Genomic DNA, 22,015 nt, shown 5'->3' on the forward strand with positions numbered 1-22,015 from the left:
GTCTCCAGCACTCCCTTTTTCTCTCCCCCTCTTCCTTCCTCAGCAACTTCCCTGGTGAAACACGGCATATTCCTCGACTGTGATACTGAAAAACAAACATCATCTGCAGTAATACTTTGTCCAGATGCACATTGTTTTGTCTGAAAGGCTGTTTTAATTGCAACACCTGACATTGTTGTCAAACTGAGGGGCTTTATTTACTTATGTGGCCTTCAGCTCTGTTTGGCTCTTGTAAGGTAAAAAATAGTTCGGCTGGAAGGGGCCTTCAGAGATCATCCACTCCGACTGCCCAACCTCTTTAGGGCTAGCCCAAAGGTAAAGCACGTTAATGAGGGCAGTATCCAAATCCCTCCTGAACACCTACAGGCATGGGGCATCAGCCACCTCTCTCAGAAGCAACAACGCTTTTGTTCAGAACAAAACCACTAGATATCTTCCAAAGCAGTCAAAAAAGGAATAGTTTGACAAATGATGTTCTTAAATAGATTTTCCATGACCATTCTTGCCAGGAAGGGTAGGAAATAACAGAGAGCTGGGAGAAGAGCAGCGGGTGAGACCCTCAGTATCCAACTTGTTCAAGAGAGGAAGGGTTTAAAACCTTACCATGAGCAGGATTGCTCGTGTGCCTTGCTGCGATGTGGACCTGCTGCTCCTTGCCTGTGGTCAATTATTGAGCAATACACAGTTCCCATTTGACCGTCTGTTGGGCATTTCAGTTGAGTCAGTGCTAAACAGCCTTCCTGGGGTTGCCGGCTTGTGTGGGAGATGCTGAAGGGGTGCCCAAGGGGATGGAGTTTTGTTTAATATGCAGTGGCTCTCCTGCCATGGTGCCTACAGCCCAATCTCTGCAGCGCTCTGCCAGTGCATGTTGGTAATGAATTGCCTGGTGCACGTACAGGACTTCAGTTTTGCTGTTCTAAGAGGGTGTACTTAATAAAGGCAAAACATGTAGTGAATATGAGGCTGGTTTTACAGGGTTAAATGGTGTTGAAGGCTTGTTTTTGGTTCCTTAGGGAATTACAGCTGAGGTCTTTGAAGAGTGAGTAAATTGGGGGGTAATTTTGGCCAGGCTTTAGAAACCTTAAAAAGCAGCATCTTGTCAGCACAGATCGTAACCCCAGGCACAGCTGCAGTGACTCCTGCTCCTGTGGTGAACATCACAGGTACTCAGTCCTCATCCAGTGCTTTTTCAGGGTCACTGCTCTGGGAGTTGGGTGGTCATTGCCTTGAAACAGAGGAGTGGGCAGGACAAGCAGGCTCAGCATTAGCTGAAAATCTGGCGTACGTCTTGAAGACAGGATAGGAGTTATGGGCACCCCTGCCCATCTGCAGCAGCAGTGGTGTGCTGGGGCTGCTGGAGGGTGAGTGGTATGCGCAGTGTGGGGTCGGCACATGCATGCAGGATGGTCATTGTGGCACCGGAGTAAAAACTCAGGGGCATGTCTCATTTACAAGGCAGCAACCAAGTTCAGCCACGAGGTAAGGATGTGTCATTTTAGTGGAGCAGGCTGCTCTGTAGAGACTTCTACCAGGGCTAATTATAGACATTGTATAAGCAATGAGACTGCAGTGTTTTGCAGTTGTTAGAGCAGCCTTTGATCGGGTTTGTGCCTTATTAGTCGAAGATAAGCTTCCTTTGCATACCCAAATTTTCTCTAATCTAAACAAAGCATTTCATCTGATACATAGATGTATTCACTTTTATCTTTCAGAAGTCTCTGTAGGCTGTTTTCATATGTAGTCAGGACCTGGTCTGTAGAATTTCACACATACAGAACCTGTTTTGCTGTGCAGAGCGTGAGCTTCTACTGCCTGCCTCCCAGATCTGTGGTTTGAGCAATTAGGAAACCTCTGCGCAAGTAGGACCCGTCCCTACTGAGTTGGCTGCAGGTAGTGGAAAGCATTTAAGAAATGTGCATAGAGATGTGTGAGACAGACACTGCTTTTGTGAGACTGTCTTTTGGAATGCTTCGCTGGGAAACGCTGGTTACGTGTGGCCTGTCAGACTGACCCTGCTTGGCAGTCTCAAACTTGGGAACTGGATTTAATGGTTTTAAAAACAAACAAACAACAAAAAATCACCAAAAAGTAAACAAAAGTGTTTTGTAGCCTAAAATGTCTTAATACAATTTTCACTGTTCTGTGTATTTATTTTTATATAGTAGCCTGAAACAAATATATTGTTAGAGTATGTAAGTGGTGGAAAGAACCGTCTCTCAGATTAACCATTAAGTTTTTCCATACTTCCCTAAACTGCTCCTGGAGGTCACGTAACCTTTCCATATTTGTGGTGAATCCTTGGATGTCTGTATTTTCTGTCTGTATCTCTTACTGTGCATGTAGCTGATTTTTTTAGCCTCAACAAGCTTCATTTACTACTTCTTCCCTTAGGTACCTTGTAACTAAGAAGTGAATGTGTTAGAGAGAAGCATTAGGTTTTTGTTCCATGTGGAATGCATCAGTGGTTCTTACACAAGTGGTAACTGAAGGTACTTTAGTGATCCTGACCCTCAGCCCAAAAAGTAAGCATTGTTCTTCCTGAAAGTCCATGGCAAAGACGATGAATTAGCAGAAAATGGTTTTAGGATTCCTGAAGCATCTTTCTCGCTTGAGCTTGTGTTTTAAGGCTTCTTCTAAAAAGGGAATGTTCTTCTTGGTGGTAATTTGTCAGATTTATTGGCAGGGCATTAACATTTTTCTCAAAAGAGATCAAATGTCCAGAAAATGTTCATGCGCAAATCATTTGCGACCACATGGGTTGCGCTGCTGAATGAGCTGCTGGTGACACTCGGGATGCCAGGTGACATGAGCTGTGCAAGAGCACATGTCGGTTAGCGTGGGTGGCCACTGGTAGATAACCTTGGACAAAATAGAAATAAATAACAAGTTTACATCAAAACAAGCAGCTTTCTATAAAGCAGGAGCAGTTGACCATGAAATTACTGTTAGGTGTTGTATTATTATACATTAGGATCTGAAGTTTTATTTTAAGTTTCACCCTGAAAACATGGTTCTGTTTTCTAAAGGTAGATGTATTTGCTTAAAAACAATTTTTTGACTGTTCTTTGTTTCTTTTACTAGGGAAGAGGAACAGGGGAAACAACAGTAAAAGCATTATTATTATTATTATTATTTTTTAATTGTTCTTGAAAAGATAACCTAGATGTGGTGATACGGTGATTGAAGAGCATGCCCTAGAATAATACGAGATACACATGCAAAGTCTGGCTTTCACAAAGTTACAAGCAATTTTGATGTTCAATTCATTTTAAAAATCAAGCTAGCAAGTGAGTTAATTTGTTTGCAGAGGTTAGCTATGTCTTCATCTTGTGTTTTTTTTCTTCTTTTTATGCACAGTTTGAAAAAGAAGAGGCAAGCCAAGCAAAACGCTGAGACTGTCTCTGCCAATTCACCTGGATCTCCTGTTTCCAAAACTCCTGCTGAGAAAGATGATGGAAGTAAAGTTATTTTGGACCAAATCAGTTCCTCTGAAGACAACTGTAAATTTTCTGGGGAAAAGGAAACTGCTCCAGACAAAGAAAAGAAAAAGAAAAAATACAATCAACTGAAAGACATCAGGCGCACAGAACTTAAAAGATACTATAGTACTGGTGAGTTATCAGTAGAGTAATTTTAAATGCGTTTGCTTTGATAGCTTGTTAATGTATTTTTCTCTTATTTTATGGTCTTTCCTTCAAAGGTTAGTTGACTCTGGATATCTTGTCTGTAAAACCAAACAAAATTGTGTTCTACGTATCCTCTATTTTTAACTTTACCCTTCCAGTTCTTAAAGAAAAAGCATTTCTTGTTTCTCAGTTCTAAAATACAGTGTTACAGGCAACAGTTAAGTCTATTATTGCAATTGTTTTTCTAGACTTTCTCCAATGTTTTATGAAATTGGAGTTCATTTTTTTCCATTGGGTTGTTTCTTAAATTATGTACATTATTATAAGACTTCAGTCTTAATTCATCCCAGTTTGTCCGTTGAAGTGTGAACAAGTAAGGAAATTAACTACATGTTTTTAAACAAAATGTCAAAAGTTTCATGTGCTGAAATACACATCATGTTCTCTTCCTTCCCTCCCACTGTATTGTCAGTACCTCAGTCAGTCATAAATACATTTCTTTACATTTATTCTTGCAATTAATTCAGAGAAAATAAAGTTTGTGCATAAATATATGTGATATGAAGAATTTACAGATGTTTGCAGTTCTGGATTGCAATTTGTGAAGTACTCAAAGTATTTCATAAATTCTATCTAAAATTACTTACCGAGGGGGAATTGGAAAGGATATTTTATAGGAATGAACTCTTAGCTTAAGAGAGCTCTTTTTTTCTTTCTCTTTAAAGAAGAAAGGCAACAAAATACTGCAGATATTGTGCAAACAGACTTCTTTCCTGCTCACGCAGTGTGCGCAGACAGCTGATTCCTGAGGAGGATTCCTCGCTAGGAGAAGGAAATGAATCAGCAGTAAAAGTGCTGTTACGCATTGACTGCCACGTGCAGACTAGGCTGCATCTAAAGATTTTTTTATGAGGCTATATGGGCCTTCCCAAAAATAAGGTAAATCGTGGAGCAATGTTTCCTAGCAAGCAGAGAAGTTTGCAGTGATGTATTGACTGTAAGTTTTGGCAGGTTTGAATCTAATAAGTTCAGTGATTTGGAAACTAAAAGAAAAGTTGCTTCAGTGTTGTCTTAAGAAGTTCTTACCATGCTGTTCTTGAAATAAAACAAGTAGAAGGAAAACTGAATAATTATTAAGGAATGAATCTGCACTGTTTTGTTAGAATGCTGGTTTTAGACACAAAGCCCACAACACACACCCCGAAGTGTGAAGTCCTGTTGTATTGCTAACAAAGCGCTTCTCCTAAGGCGTCAATTTATTGTTGGTTTGTACCTAAAGGAATTCAGGGCTGTGTGAGGTAGCTGGGGTTTGTTTCTCTAGTGTGTCAGGAGTCTTGTGAGAAGCTTTGCGCCAGTTGGTGCTTGCTATAGAGAGATGGGGGATGGCGTGCCTCTGTCACGGGTCCTTCTGGCTGACGTGGGAGAATAGAAAGCTCTCCAGGTCTTCCTTGGCTAATGATCCAGCAGTCAATACAAAATCAGGTTTTACTAATGTTTGATAAGCACGCTGGTGTTTTGTGTGGACTGCTGTTGTTGTGGGGGTGACTCGTCACACTGCTCGCTGTCAGGCAGATGTGCAAGGTTCTGCAGTTCACTGAGAAATACAAGAATTCAATTTTACTGTTGACCTGAGCACAGACCCTGCTGACAAAACCCATAGAGAAACCCCTTTGTTATATAAACTCATGCTTTTGGTCCTGAGAAATAAAGATTTTTACCCAACTGGAGCATCAAAGTTGTAGAAGCGAAAGCTTAGAGAGAGGTGGAAAATGGTTGATTGTGAAATAAATATAATAGCTCTGTGTTCCTTATGCAAGTCTCAAAATGCAGTAATTTCAGGTGAGACATCAGTTGCTGCAGTATTAGCCTGCCTGTGTTACACCGGCCTTCTTCCCCTGCAGCTGTACCTGTTAACGTGGTTACTGTGCTCAGCCACTTGTCACTGCAGCCCTCCTGAAAGTCTTTTTTTTTTCCCATGTGATTTCTTCTGAATTTTCCCTTCACTGATATTTCTGAGATTGAAGTGATCTCCCTCTCATTCCTATGGTTAACCATTTTTCTGGGTTTGCTTGCCCAAAGGTGTTTGTTTTTTTTTTTTTTGGTGTTATTTTCTAATTATCCAGCTTTAACTTAATTGCCACATTAGATTTCCTGAAAGTTCTAAGCATTACTAATATTTTTTCCTATTTTTTTCTGCACTTTACCAAAATGCCTAATTTTGCTAGTCTAAAGAAAATGCATTAGATGCAGCAACAGTTGTGTAGTTTGTCAGATCTGCGTGTTGATACGATGATGCGTGCATAATTTATTTTGTGGCTTCATGGAGGTCCTGCCATAAGCTGCTCTGAGCCCAGCAAGGTCGTGTCTCTCCATCTAAACAAATGAAGACCTCAGCCGTCTGAATAATCTCCCTTTCATATTTTGCAGGACCACAAATGCTTTGTTATTGTTGTTAGAGAAACGGGGAAGTGGCATCTGACTATAATTTGTTCCTCACGCACTGTGTCCCTTCCTTAGAAGCTGGTGAACATTTGCCTTTATAAACTTGCAAATGCTGGTGGTGGCAACCTTACTTTTTCCACTTTGAATTTTTCCTTATAATTGGTTTATGCAAGAGCTGTTAATATTTGAGAAGGATTCTGTTGATTAGATCAGTCCCTCTCCAGTAGGGTGACTGCAGTGCAGCTTCTGAAGGCTGCGGAGAGCTGGAGGTGGTGGTGCTCCCTGCCACATTTTGTAGAAAACAGAATGTTTAAAGGCTTATTCTCTGAAGCAGACGGTGTGCAGCTGTGGGGTGAGAAGCTTCTGGCCAAGAGCCGTGGTGTGGTGCTGTCCGCAGCCGGTGGGTGGCATCGCAGAGCCGGGGAGAAGGAGTTCAGCACCCTGCAGAAAGGAGCCCTCCAGCATCCATCTCCCCATCCAGGATTGTTCTGCGCAGCATGGCTTTTGGCACTGTGGTGGCACCGTCACAAGTAACCTAGGGGTACTGCACTACCCATAACCTCTCTTGAGACACTGCTGAATCCCACCACCAAGTTTCTCCTGTGTAACCTCATGCTTTCGGTCTCTATTAGCACTTGTGTTATTTAGTGGCTTTGTATTGGTTCTGCAATATGCTTGTACTATTCAGTCTCCAAATCTCACACTGTAAGACATTGCTTTGCAGATATAGCCCTTGTTTTCTTACCTTAAAATGACAGAGGCACCAGTACTGCTGCTCTTTCTTTTCTGAGGACCAATGGAAACAACATTTTCCTTATTTTTTTACCTTGTCTCTTAGCTTATGTGACAATTGGCTTTTTAACTTCATCTCATATTTTCTGGTATTATTGCTGCAGTAATCTTCTGTCAGACTTCTACGGAAGTATTTGTTCAGCGCAATGCACTTTCTGCTTCGGCACCCCAGCTGCTATCCCTAGTGCCCAGGATGCTCTGCCCTTCCTGGGATAACCCAGGTGACCTGCTTCTGCAGCTTGGCTGCTTAGTTCAGACACACTTTCTGTGGGAAGCCTGTTTTGTTGGAAGGTGTTGACTTCCCGAGCTTCAAGATATATGTGTAATATATATCTGAATATATGCATGTATGTGTATATGTATATAAATTATCTTTCCTTTGTTTTGCTTTTTTTTGTAAATGTCACAGGCTCTAAAACACTCCCACAAATATGAGGGTGAGTTGCAGGATCCCAGTGCTGGAGCTGTAACAGCCTGGAGGCAGCAGTTCAGTGTCTCTAGGGCAGAGTCCACATCTCTGGGACAAACTACACGGGTGGGATGCTGTGAGACTGGGAAACCAGCATTTCTGTCAGGAATTGCTAAAGCAGATGAAGGTGATGGTGCTTTGCCACTGAAGACTGAAAACAATATGGCATTCTGAAAGCAGTGTGGTAATGCTGTAAATTGGGGCTGAGGGCAGCCTTCTGAATTTCATTTGTATATTTACTCCAAAACAATATCATGTGACATGTTGATATTGTCATGTGACAATATCAAGATGTGCAGCATATTCCCAGGTTATACCGATTTTGCTTGAAATTGTCATCAGCATATGTGAGGAATTAGTCACCATTAAAGAAAGCATCATGAAGAAAAGCTTGGTATAGGTTACTTGCCCCACATCACACAGGTTTATCAGCAAAACAAAGTCTAGTTTGCTAGCTTATTATCCTGCCCTCTACTCATAAAGCCATTCTTTCTTTTCGTGCAGCCTCCTGTTCTCACTCAATGCACACCATTCAATTTCTGCAGCGAGTGGGAGGTCACACTAATAGATCTTCATCTTGTTGTGTGTCTGATTTCTGTCCAAAGCAAGCAGGAGTCCTCAATACTGTGACAGGAGTCCCGAGAAGGAAAAATGGTCTGTGCTCACATAATCAGACAAGATAGCACACGTTGAGCAGGGGGTGCCAAAGCAGGTCCCCAGAGGCGGGCAGTGGATTCCTTTATGGTTTGTTCTCCCTGACATGATTTGGGCAGGGGTGGTACGGGAGCAGCATGGCATGCGTGCAGTTACAGAGCCTCTGAACCTTCTGGATAGCTGGCCAAGAGCAGTTGTTGGTCAATAAAACAGAGAGGATGTAGCAATTTTAAGCACTTGCAGTGTGGTCAGATTTGCCCTGATTGGCACCAAATCAGCAGAGGAGCTCCCCTCATACAGCTAAACTTACTGCCACTTCCAAAGCTGATGGCTGCTTGCAATGAAGTGACAATTATTGTAGAGTTTAAATTAATTAAAACACAGGACACTTACTGAGCCTACTTTTCATGGTGATTTCTAATCGTCAGGCCATTTATTAAATAGGCTCAAAATTAAAGCAGCAGAGAAATAACTTATTTTTTGTTTTGTTATAATTGCCTGTGTAGAATAACAAGGAGTTTGGGATAATTTATGAGTGTGAACTGAACACGGCTGGCAGTGGGCTGGATGGGAAGCTTCACACAGCTGATATATTACATTACTTGTTGAAACCATGTAGAAAGAACGAGGTGGACAAATGACTGAAAGCAGGTTTCAGAGCACTTGTTTGGGAATAGAGAACAAATGATCCCGAATCCCAGGGGATGGGTGTTAAGACTAACAGGTTATGTTCGAGCTGAGTTGTTAATTGGTGTTTACAAGAAGCTGTCACCCGCAGAAGGAATGCCTTTTCTGCAGGCAGCTGAATTTGGCTGGAGGGGTAGGCACCTGAAATAATGCTGCTAGCACTAAATTTCCAACAAAATCAGATGGAAACATCTAAGGTTTCTTGAGTTCTCTATGTATGGAATCCTCTTTTAATCCTCACCTTGATGGGTAAGTTCCTGCTTATTGTAAAGCTGAGTAAAAGATACACAAGGGAAACTTGTTGCTATGAATGTAATCCTTAGGTATTGCCTGTCAGCATGCTACAAGCTGCCTCAAAAGCTGTAGTTCAGACAGAAGGTTGATCTGCTTGAAAGGCTGCTGTTACATGGAAGCAAAGCTTTATGAATATATAAAAACAAAGCGTAAAATAGGCTGTTGATAGTAATGAAACTACTGTAAATTTTAAGTGAGAAGTGGGGGAATTGAAATGGGAAAGTAAAGAACAGAACATGAAAAATGTGTCCAGTAGCATAAAATAGAGATTTCTTAACCGTGTTAAGAGGAAAAAAGAAACTAGTTATAATTGTGGCTCATTCTGTGATGCTGGTGGTTGAATTTTCAATAATTTTCTGGTCTGCATCTGGGAAACAAGGAGGAAGAAGAGAAATGGAAGGAAAATTGATGTGTTTTTGTATCCTTTGGTATGATTCTCTTCACTCGGGCACTTAGAAATTACAGCAAAATGTAACTTAAACGATGCATTTTTTTTTAATTGGCAGAGCTTCTTTCTATGTAGGAGTCATAAGAGTCTATTAATAAAGAACCTTCCTGTTCACAGATACTAAAAAAATATATATATAAATAAATGTAAGTGTTTAAAAAGGGTTGTTATAACATTTTGATATTCCTTTCTTTAGTTTTCAGTCAAGGCCAGTTGTGTTTATAAGAGTTATGTTGCTGATGTTACATACCAGTGTTTTGTGAGGTCTTTGAGCTTAAATTCTGGAACATCACAAGTTTCCAACTTGGAGAATATCTCACTTTGGTAGGAAGACTGAACACATGAAGGTATCTGTTGCTTGCTGTGTGTGTTTTACACTTCTTGTAGGTGGAAAAAAATGCAATTGTCAAATTTGTCCAAGGTTGCATGAGTTATAACAAAGCAAGTTACCAGTGCTGAGTTGTGTGAATTGTTTTGTGATTTGAGCACAAGCAAATTGTGTTCTAAGAGTAGGTTTAGAACAAATTTCCAGAACAGATTTCCAGAAACAGGGGTCTGAAAAATTACTGGGGCATGTAATGTGCATATTTCAGTGTAAGCTTGCAGAGGGTCACTTGGAAGAAATGAACAGTAACAGTGCTTGGAAGTTTTATGCACAGGAATAATGGGAATTGTGGTGTGACTGCTGTTGAACCACAATGTCCAAGCTTGGTGTCCATGATTCTAGGATGAAGAAGTGCTAGCGGGGTTGTAGCAATGGCCATGCTTCTGCAGACCAAGACCCATTCAGCTCAGCATTTGTTCTCCCACAGAGGCCACACCTGGGTGTCTGGGGAAGATGAAGAGCTCAGTGAATTTTGTATAATTATTTCCTCTGTGTTCTCCCATCCTCTGGCCATTTTCAGCAGGTGGGGGCCTGTGAACGTCAATCTCTACTCACCATCCCCAAGCCTCCTATGATTTAGTAGCCTTCTCTTTCTAAAATACCTCTCCTCCATCATATCCTTTCCAGCCTGAAGAATTTGGGCAGTCCTTACATGTGAAATCCTCCATGGCTTTGCTCATCTTCATCATCCCTCTCCAAACCTCCATGACCAGGGTGCTGGGGCAGGGGCTGTTTTTGCTTTTAACTCAGATTTGCTGACTTGACTTACTGGGTACTGTCCAGCCCAGCTGGGGGAGGAAGCGAACATTTGGGGGAAAGGAGGGGGTTTTAAGATAATCCTTTGGTTATAACCCTCCTTGGGGAGGAGGGAAGCAGAGCCTTAACCCAAATTTCCTTTGTATGTAATTGAAATGTCATAGCAAAGAGCTTTGGCAGGCCAAGCAGGCTCAGAGATGGAGAGAGATGTGCAGATCAGAAATCTGGCATGCCCTTCAAACAGCGGTGGTCATTACTGAGGAAATTTGAACGGTTGCAGTGGAATTTCCATCACTGGAGGGGAAATACCAGGATTTGGTACTTTCTAAAGATTACATTCTCCTACAGCGGTTACTCAAAGCAAGATTTAGCACAGTGAAGTCTTGTGACATGCCCCACAAAGGTCAGATCACAGTATGGCTAGCGTTAAATCAGCTAAACCTGGTCTCATGGCTGAAGGAACCAGGCACACCTCCAAGGGCTGCCTACTTACCCTGGGCCAGCGTTTTCAAGAGGAGTCAGCACTTGCATTCTGGAGTGCTTCTGCATTTAAAAGCAATTAACTTCGCTGAAAATCAGCCCCTGGAGGATGGGAGGAAAGCTGTGCGGCAACTGGGCATGCTGCGTGCTGTGGGGCTGCGGCAGCTGGACGTGTGTTGGAACGGGGAGCGTGTTGGGAGAGTTAATGAACGGGGCTGTTGTATTTCTGGCAGGGATAATGAAGGGAGGGAGACACCTGCGTGGTTAGCAAGGCCTTTGCTGTCAGGGTGTATGGGTTAGTGGTGTGAGCACAGCCAGCAGGGTGCCTGTGGGGCAGCCTGAGCCCCAGGAGTGCTCTGGGTGAGTGTGCCCTGTGCTGCTGCTGGGCTGGGCATCCTTTTAGTCTGGTTCTGGGGGGAAGATCCACACTTCCCATTTTTTTCCATCAGTCCTGGAACAGCAGGCATTCCTGGAGGTGCTTTCAGGCTTCTTACTCTTCACGGGTGTTTCTGGCTGCCGGGAAGCCTGGGTGTGCGGTGCCTGGTGAGTGAGCTCCTTACAGCCTTCAGGCAGGTGTGAGGGGCCATGCTTGGAAGCTCTACGTAATGTAAGTTTTGTATTCTCAGGTCTTCTAAAATGCCCATCTTCTGGGGGGAGTGCCTGTGCATGTTCCCTCAGCCCTGTTCTTCTGGCAGACTAATTCTCCTCACATATTTTCTTTGGGCCCCGATACAACAGTTAGAAATTTTATGCACGCTTTTGACAACAGCTTCATCATCGATCGCTTTAAACTGCTTGTGGAGCTGTGCCCAAATCCAATAGTGCTCCGAAGTGACTGATCTTAGATCTCCTTTCAGGGAGCAGCTGTGCAGTCGTGTGCATTAAGCCTCTGTCATTGCCAAGGTAAATACATTAAAGAAATTAAAGTCAATTTATGTGAAAGGGTTTGTTCTTAATCATTGCTTAGTCTGAAAAGTGTATTAGGTGTTAAAAAAACCCACCTTACTGACTTGCAGTTTCAATTGTATGTTGCGATTTATTTATTTATTTATTTTTTAGAGTAAGGTATGTACATGGAGAGTGTTTCTTAATGGAAGTCTCTGCCTTTTCTGATTCCTAGTGTTTTGTTTCTTAACTTAACCTGAATGAACTCATCCAGTGGTGGCCAGACATGGCAGTATGAAATCTTTCCTTCCTGTACCAATCAGGGTTTTCTTCAGTAACAGAAAACAGGATGTAAAATTTGCATAAGAACTGGGTCCCTAGCCATATAGATACCAACTGTGGAGCTGCTCAGTTAAGTGAGAGAAAGTGAGAACGGCCTGATCTGTTTGATCTAAGGATGTGTGGAGCTTTCTTCTTGGGGTTGCCAGTAACACAGTGTGTATATTTCTGTAGTGTGTTCAGAGACTGACACGCTTAGTCTGCTCTGTGCAGTTTGCTCTGATACCACAGAGCTCTGCAGGGAGTGTGCATCTGCAGGTGACCAACTTTGCCAGAAAAGCTCTTTAATGTGCCATGAATAAAGGGGAAAAAGGTGCCTAAGAGCGCCTGCTATCCAGGGCAACGCTCACCAGACACTTTGTTACTGCCTTTATTAAACTGAAAACATAGAGGATTTTTCCCTGACTTTCAGAAAAGTTAGAACTTGCATGCAGAAAAAGTGTTTTAATCATAGTCTTTTTTTTTTTTTTTTTTTTAATATGATTGACCTGGCTAATTTTTGGGTACAGGCTTCTCCTTTAAGCCTGGGGTTACAGTTGCATTACAGTAAGACAGCTGATACCCTTCTGTCTGCTAAATTGTGCAAAGCACAAAATTAAATTTGTCCCGCAGCTCTGCCTGTCTGTATCAGTGCATCCAAGAGGGCCTTTTTTCCTACACAAATATGAGAGCAGCGTGTTTTAAAGGCAGTGTCAAACACAGGGATCTTGGGTTGAATGGTCTTGAACTAGGAGCTGGAAGAAGTGATGACAGAAGATGTGAACAGGTTATAGTCTTGAGTCTGTACATTTCTTTTATGTCGGTAAAACTGAACTTTGGGTGGGGAGGAGGCTTCTGGATGCTGAGTTTGCAAGCATCATGCAAGTCAATATTTCAGTGGAAGGTTGATTTAACATTGTGTATAGTATAATGCTGATGTTGCTAGTGGGGAACCTGACCTTGCTGCTGCCAAACGGTCCTGAGGATATAATAATGTGGTAGTGGGGTTCCTGCCGTGTGCGTGCCCAGCATAACCAGCAAGCCTGCAGCAGCCCATGCTGAACTTTTTATTGCTGTATCTTTGCTTTGCCTGTTATTCACACCTCTAGGTTGAAGATAACGTGTGTACCTGTACACCACGTAGTTCTACACCTGGTGGCTGTAGAGCTGCAGACAGTAGCTGTTTAACCTGCCCTTAGGTGGTGGACATCCACTGCTCACGGGCTGTGGATTTCCCTGGATTTCCTTTTGAATGGTCACACTTAAAGATTTCTGTAAAAAGATCATCTTTTATTTCACCACTGCTTCCTCTATATGCAGGAATGCACAGCAAGACATCTGGCAGTGGAATGGGAGGCTAAAATTAGTGTGCTTTCATGTATCCAGACAGCATCAGTTTGAACTAAAGACAAGCTTCAGGAAAAAAATATAACAATCTATATATATCAGATATAGGAGTGATAATGAAGAAAGAAAGCTATTAATTGTCATTTTCCAAAGGAAATAACAGAGGTAGGAACTGGCGGTATTGTCCTATAGGAAAGCTGAGGAGGGACTGTTTATCAGGGAGCATAGTGATAGGACAAGAGGGAATGGCTTTAGACTAAAAGAAGGGTAGGTTTAGATTAGATATTGGGAATAAATTCTTTACTCTGAGTGTGGTGAGGCTCTGGTGCTGGCTGCCCAGAGGAGCTGTGGATGCCCCATCCCTGGAGGTGTCCAAGGCCAGGCTGGATGGGGCTTTGGGCAACTGGTCTGGTGGGAGGTGTCCCTGCCCATGGCAGGGGGTTGGGACTGGATGGGCTTTAAGGTCCCTTGCAACACAAACCACTCTGTGATTCTGTGATCCAAGTGCTTCAGCTGTGGTAGGGCTGTTGTATTTTCAGATATTCCTGTCCTCCCCATTCCCACGCCTCTGTTCTCTCCCCACTCTTTCCCTCCGCCATCCTCAGAGGTGACACCACGCTTGTTTAAATGCCACCTTGCCCTGGAAGGATTAGACAGGTTGGGATGCAGTAAGAACTAATTGATTGGCATAGGATGAGCAGAAACTAACACTAGGAAACTATTTACATTTTTTAAAGCATAATCCAAAAAAATAAGCTCCCTAAGAGAGGAACTGAAAACTTGTTTTATACAATAGTGTGGGTATCTCAAATTTGTACAGGGTTGCATTTTGAAATAGTGTTCCTCATACTAAAATCTCAAATAAGACTGTGACTCATGGTTTAGAGCACTCCATAAAATATAAGGAAAGGTAATAAGAGCGAGATTGATTCTGCCATCTTATGTTGATGGATTGGCTCTGCATCGTATATTAGCAGGATATTAGCAGCGTGTATTAGCTTGTGCCAGCAGTTTATTCATGGTATTCGAGGAGCTGCTCGCTCTTTGCTATAGTAACTGTCACTTAGCTCCGCAGAGATAGCAATTCTCATTAACTCCTCATAGAGACCGAATTGCGCAAACACAATTTTGAAACTAAGGAGGGCTTCTTTCCCTCGTGAAATCTGTTACTCCTTACTGCTGTTACTGCTTTCAGCCATCTATTTGCTGCTAAAACTTGCTGATTTTATGCCATCCAATTCTTTCTGGCTGTTCCTCAGTCTTTAAGAGCAATAAACAAGTTTCATAGGTGCAAATTGGTTTTCTCTTTAAAAATTCTTTTAAAAGTGGTTCAGGATAGATTTAGACAAGCTCCATACGCCTGGTGACTACAGTTTTCATAGGCAATGGTTTCATAAGTACAGATAAGTGATACAAACAGCCTGATGTTTGTGCATGAATTAACGCCTTGCTGTGACTGAGAAGGGAGGCCTTGTGCTTCCTGCCCCTGCTCCATCTGATCATAAGGTAAGGTGAGTCAATTCACTTCGCCAACAAAAAATATTGAGTTAGTTTTTTGTTTTAATCAGTTGAATTGGCTCTTTTTGGGATCAGGTGAGAGCCAGAGTCCAAGGTAAAAGCATGCAAGGAGAAAACAGCTCTCCCCTAAGAAGCCATTGTTTTGTCTTACGGGCAGATTCTTCTGGAGGAGAATTGAGTGTCACTGCTAAATAATGTGAGACTGAAGGAATCCAGAGCAGAAGTCATATACTTCTCTGTGGTTAAACTTTATATAAATCCTCTGAAACTTCAGTCCTGTGTAGCTTTATATAATTGTACTGTGTTCCACAAACGCTTTTTTGCCTCATGTTTAAGTAACATATTGAAGCGATCATCTAGGCCGCTGTACCCTTGCTGAGATCAGTTTGGTAGCTGTGTGGATTTTGCTTCTGTTACATTCCCTTAATGCAATTCAAGTGGCTCTTGATGTGTGAGTCTTTCCTTTTCTGTATGGTATTTTGTGTGTAGAGGGGTGCATATTACCGTTCATCCCGTAAATGCTTTTCTCTATGTAAGCAGTGTTGACTTTGCCTTGGGCTGAGGGTGTTGTATAGTAATTTCTACAGTTTACATGCTCTAAATGCCGTATAGTTTAAGAGCTATTTTCGTTTTTTTCTTTGGTGTGTTCTCCAAAGTATTCACCTTTTTTGTAGAAAAAAATTACTTCACCCAGTTTTGATTTTTAATCCCTCTACCATTTTTATTTCTGCCCTTCATATGTTTAGCTGCAATATACCATTCACAGATTTTTATTTGTTCATCTCCTAAACATTTAAAAATACTAACTTGATTTATACTGTGAAGACTTCCTCTGCAGAGAACTCTTGTCCTGTTACCAACCTGCAGTCTTGGACAAGCCATGGAGGCCTACAGATGGACAGCTGGGGTTCAATTTTAGGCACCTGAGAGGTCCCTCTTGTTTCTGACACTGCTCTTTGCCTGCGTTTTGCGACCTGGCAAATATTTTCCATTATGGTAGTGTGAACTGCCACTTCCAAGAATTAAGAAAAAGTTCAAGATGCCCCAGTATAAAAGCTTCATGAGGGATGCAGTTACTTCAGAGCCCCAAATTGCTCTTGGAAAACTTGATCCAGACACTTAGGCAAATCCTACCCAAAATGAAGCAGTGATTAGTACCTCAGTATCAGTTACATCTCCAAGAGCAAGGCTGAATATGGTTTAAAAACACTGTTCACAACTGTTAGTTTTTTCCTCAGCCTCAGCACATATTTCAGCCTTGTATAAGGAGGTACTTAATGTCTGCAAGAACTTTGCTAATGGAGGTGTTCCCCTTGTGGCATTCATGCTTGGTTTAAAAAGAAATTATGAACTGTTACCCAAAACATGATGGGCAGAAATGAGATTTTTCTTTTACCTGAACCCTTCCTTTATCTTCAGCCGGTGCCCAGAGCGCCAGCAGCCCTCCGCCACCCCTGCCTTTGGTGGACATCCTCTGCACGTCCTTGCTGCTCATGCTACTGCACAGCCTCTCTTTTAAGCTTCCCTTCTGACTGTAATGTTCGATATAAAGACTCTTCTAGTCAGCACTCTGACATGTTTTTCAGGCTCAGCACATTTCAGCTACTGCCCTGTTGTTTTCCAGGTGAGGTTTAAAGCTGGAGCACCGGACTGCTGGCTGCCTCTCAACGTTTCTTTACAACAATGTGCTAAATAATTCTCTTGGCAGTTGCACTGCATGAACTGCCTCCCTCTGAAATACTTTTTTTTTTATTTTTTTCCCTCCACCTAAAATTCAGTGCCCTTTTTAACTAGATCATTGCTCCTCCTCTCACTTTTCTAACAGATGCTAGTAAAGGAAACTTTGACTGCTGTGGTGTGCATCTTGCCATCTTAACCTTCAGAGCCGCTTAGTTGCAGGATGCATGGTAAGCTGTGGGAGGCTCTCGTGCCCCTCACACTTTCCTTGTAGGGTTTGCATCTCCTGCTGTGCCCCATCCATCCTGCCTGATATGTGTGTGCCAGCAAAAGAGTGACAATGATGCTGCCCTGTGCCACATCTCCTTTTGCTTTGCATTTTAGCACAGCATGTTTGGATTGTAATAACCTGTTAAAAGTGTAACATACAGCATTGCTTTGTGCCTCTGCAGATTAAACTAGAGCACCTAAAAACTCAGTTTGTGAAGGAAGGAGTCGATGACTAGATCGAAAAGGAGTTTAAGTTCCTTGACAATATTTCCAGTTTTCCATGTAGAAGCTGCAGTATATGAATATTGCATGAGTCTCGTGTCCAAATTCTTATTTAAATATGCCTTAAAATACCGTCTTCATTTATTGCAGAAGGAGGTACTGCCTTTGCTATATCAGTTCCTGGAACTGTTGTGACTTTGTTTTGGGGCTGTGTATTTTCAGGTGATCTCTTCACTCCTTTAAAAGACATGCCTTGAAAGTAGCTAGTGCACAACCATGATCAATTGCTAATGAAAACAGAGAAAAATCATTTTCAGGCTGTAGATATTTCAGAATTGATGTGGCAGGATTTGTTATTGGTCTGGGAGTTGTTATTCCCCTATGGCAGAAGTTTCACTGATTGATAAGCACACAGGAGCTCATGGAGGGTGACAGCTGACTTGTTGTTCCAGTGATTTGAGAAGAAAAGGAACCTGAATGATGAAATGATTCAGTCAAGGAAAAATAGAAGTAAAGGCGAGGGCTTGGCAGGAGGGTGTTAGAGAAGTCAGGAGCAGAACTGAAGAACAGACACTAAAGGTGGTGTGTGGGGGTCATTGGTGTGTTGTCTTTTAAATTCTCTTCATGTGGCATGGTCGCAGTCCACTACCCAAATCTGAGCTGAGAATTTTTTCCATCCACCTTGCTGCCTTTGAAAAGTGCTTGTGGAGGCAAAACTAAATCATCCTGTACTCAACTGCTCTGTGTATGTGGCACTTCTGAAAGTTATTAAAACGTCAGTCTAAAAAGCAGAGATGGAAAAAATTGTTCAGATAAACTGATTCATCTTTCTCCTCCTTCCTCGCCCTGCCCGAGGAGGGCTTTTGTGTTCTTGAAGTCTATCTATAATGACTTAAGTGACACTTACTGCGCTACATCTCTGCCAAGATAGTTGGTGTTGGGCCTCGTTTGCTGATAAGGGAGCTATCCTCAGGAAGCCTTGTCTGCGTAATTTCTTATCAGCACTCTGATTAGGTTACTCCAAGTGATAACTGTCCTCTGAATGCATTGCCATTTAGATTATTCACTCCTTGACTCTGGTGCTTGTTTAGGCTGTAACTAGTATACTTCTATTTCTTCTAACAAATCCATCATAGAGATGTCGGTCTGGAGTGTCCCGAAACAGCGGTTAAGTTCTCACTGACATCTTACAGTTCTAAGGAAATCCTCGTTGTGTTATTGTATCAGTTAATAGCTCTTTTGCATCTTGAAAACAGCATGTGGTTTTCCTTGCTCTATCTCAAAAAAAAGCATATTAGAAAAAGAAGTAGTAAAGAGAAGCGCAGCCTGTGTGATGAGAGGAATAGGAAGGTTTACAGGGCACTAGTATTAGTCGACCTGAAAAAATGATATGACTGAGGGAAAATGTAGAGAAATCTGTGACAACATACACGGTATGCAGAAGGTGAATAAGGATTGTTTATTTGTTTAGCCTTAAGGTGATATCAAATAGGATGCTCAGTGAACTTAACCAAGTTTTAAACTTTAAGTAGAAGAAAGGAGGCAATGGTTTATATAGTGCATAATGGTATTGTGGGGTTCACTGTCATAGGACTAGCGTGGGGATCTTGGGAGTGCAAAGGGACTGGGCTGCTGTCCAGTGGCTTCTGCTGTCTTCTACCTGGCAAAATCCATTATATCTAGCTGCTCTGGGGGCTACTCAGGGAAAAGATTGTGCTGTTTGCATGCTGCCTAAGGATTTGTTAAGACACAGATTAATGAGTAAAATGGACTTTTGGTCTAACTATGCTATTGCCTCTGTTCTCTTAGGCTACTGAGTTTATTTACGTGGTGTGGGAAGTGATCAGTCCTTCAGCCCCTTGTTTACTTCTGCATTCCTGACAGCATCACTGGTCATCAGCCGAGCTGTCAGGCCAGTTCAGCTCTCATTGCTGGTGCTAAAAAGCCTCGTGCTGATTTCAGCCAGTAGCAGGTTGGTCTGTAACGGGGGTGGTGACGATATCGCCTTGCTCTGGCACGTCACGCACCAGTGTGAGCAGCCCAGGGTTCTGCTGATGCTGCTTGACCTATTCTATCTATTTGTACAGCTATTTACATAGTTGCAGAAGTGTAATTCTCCTATCATGTGTCAACATCTTCTGGATGGTAAACTGACCTCTTTGTCTTACCCCTTCAGGAGTTGCTTTCTGAATTACTGCTTTTTTGCAATGTTTCCCACAGAACTGCAAAATTAAGTACAAGCAGTCTGCTAGGAAAATGAACTAGGTATTAATATATCAAGGGCAGAAAAATTTCCATTTTAAACCTGTCAGTTTTAATAGGTCTGTATTTTCTTGCCTGTTCTCAATCAGCATTCTTTTTCTCATTGCTCATGAGTTTTACTATTTTTACACAGTTCCTATTTTACAAGTTTCCTGAAATGGCAGAGAGGTGCAGTCCACCCACTCCACCCTTTTCCTTCAAGTGCAATGTGATTTCACTTGTGTTAACACGCAGCCAGCGCTCACATTTGTACGATGCTGCATTCAGTGTACGTGCAGTGCAGGAACACTTGGGAGGCAGAACAGATTCACTACTCCACTAAGGGTACTTCCAAGTTCAAAAAGTAGCCAGTGGCTTTTATTTAATGCCTGTGAAGAGGTGCATCTCTTCCATCCAGTTCTGGCTGAAAGAAATGTGGTTACTGACAGTCAGCCTGAATAGCTTCTATCGCGCCTTCATGTGCTGTGGATGCCTGTGGGACTACTGCCGTCGGATAACGTCAGAAAACATTTGGCTTCCTGAAGACGAAATGAGAGAGGATAAGAGCACTGGAAAAATAGTGTATTGTTGTTCTGCTTTCTTTGCCAGTCGTGTTCCCCCCTCCCACCCTGCTATATTGATTCATTGCAGAATACAGTTTGTCACCTCGGCCTAGCTATGTGTATAAGGGGAGTGAGCAGTACCTGTCAGATTTAATGGATTCATTGGAATTATTTCTTCTAAAGGGCTGATATTTATTTATTTATTTATCATTACAAAGCTTTGGATTCAAAATCAAAACCACAGACAACAATGAAGACTTTTCATTGGTGAGAATTATATGATGGGGTTCGGAATTGCCGAAGTCTGTCAAGTGGTTAGGGCTAGTGTAAGAATGGTATCTGGAATCCTTGTTGCAGGAGACTTTGTAAATAAAAATATAAAATCTGAACAAGAAGTCTCAGATTTTGGTTTTGAAAGGCAGGTGGATACACAGACTCTGGCTTCTTTTAGCCTATGCATGGTAGAGTCTGTAGGGAGTTTCCTGAGAGAGCAGCAGCTGCAGGCATCCTGCCTTCAGGTGTTTAAGGTACTTAAGAGATCTTTTCATGAGAGGGGAAGGGTGGAAAGGAGCAGCTTTTACTACTACTTTTGAGACAAAGCATGTCTCTCAGTAGCATGAACCTTGGCATGAAGCTGTAGAGGAGAAAGTTAACTGTGTTGGTGTAGTGTTTTGTATTCCCCTGATGCTACAGAGACACAGTCAGTTCTCTGTCACCTCTCCCACCTTCCAGAGACAAAGTCTTGGAACTAAAACTGGTTAGCTAATGGCATATAGCACAAGCTCCACAGGGAAACTGCTGCTGCTGTGTATTGCTATTCTTCTCATTCACATACAAAATCAACTTCATGTTCAACAGGTATAAATTCTCCCTCCCTTCCCACAACTATCTGGCCTGCTTTATTTTTCCCCCTATGGTCTTACTGACACATGTCCTGTTAATGTAATATTTTTTCTTAATAAACGCGTGCTGTTTCAAGCTAGGAAAGACTTAATCTATTTGAAAATTTCTCTACTTTTCCTGCTATACCAAATGATTTAACAGAAGATCTAGTTTACCTGTAAACCTTTCCTTGCCTGTACTGATAGGTTGCAGGCAGCTTATACAGTTTGCCTTCACGTTTGTGTTATGTAATTTTAATTATCCTGAAGTAATTGAAGTGGTGTCTCCTGAGTAACAAGAAAGAGTGGGATTGAGCTTATTGTTAGTTGGGGGAATTTCTTCAGACAAGATCGTGCCATATTGGCAGTTGTACTTAAATACTGGTTATGGGGAGTATTCACTGTTTGCCGCTTCTGTCCATCCTTCACCATTGACTTTGATCTGATTGAGACAGTGACAATGATGAAAATGCAAATGGTCAGAAAAAGGCAGCAGGAGTGCTTATTCTGAAAGTTTCACTGTGGGTCTCCAGTCTCAGAGATGAAATTGCTGAGATAATTGAGGGATGTTCTGCTCCAAAATGCTCTCTGCCTGCGTGTGCCAGCTGGGCATGCCATGAGGTGCTCGTGTTGGCCTCTGGTGGCTGAGGGAGAGGGTCCCAGTGTGTGTGGGTTCAGTCCTCAGAAAGCACTGGGTTAGTTCCCAGCATTAGTGTCACTGTGGAAACCAGTGGGCAGAAGGGCCAGGTGTGACACGTTGTGGGCCCCTCCTTTCTTTTTGTGTACATTACAGTCTGTATACGAGTCCTCGCCCTCCTTTTTACTATCTGCCTCTCGCTCTGTGGAAATAGCAAAGGTTGCGGTGCAGCCTGAACGCGAGCCAGGTGCCTCGCCTCGCCGTTCCCCAGCCTCCCTTCCCGGGTGTCCCCCTGGTCCTGTTGCCGGGCGTGCTGGGCCTGTCCCTGCCTTTTCACCGCTCCCACCCGTGCCCAGGCCCTGGGGCACACGGGGCAGCCATGCGCGGCCTCTCTGCACCCCGGCCCCGCTCCTGGAGCTGGGG

At 42.6% G+C, this 22,015-nt stretch overlaps 1 protein-coding gene across 1 annotated transcript in view; it reads left to right on the plus strand.

Moving 5' to 3' along the window:
• Nucleotides 1–22,015, plus strand: part of NCOA7 (nuclear receptor coactivator 7) — an 82,720-nt gene that overhangs the window by 32,159 nt on the left and 28,546 nt on the right. Inside the window, exon 3 of the mRNA XM_084284993.1 lies at nt 3,358–3,611. Coding sequence (XP_084141119.1) covers nt 3,358–3,611 — 254 coding nt within the window. The remainder of the gene's footprint in view (nt 1–3,357; nt 3,612–22,015) is intronic.

This window comes from Netta rufina, assembly GCF_964035555.1.
Source record: "Netta rufina genome assembly, chromosome: 3".
NCBI lineage: Eukaryota > Metazoa > Chordata > Aves > Anseriformes > Anatidae > Netta > Netta rufina.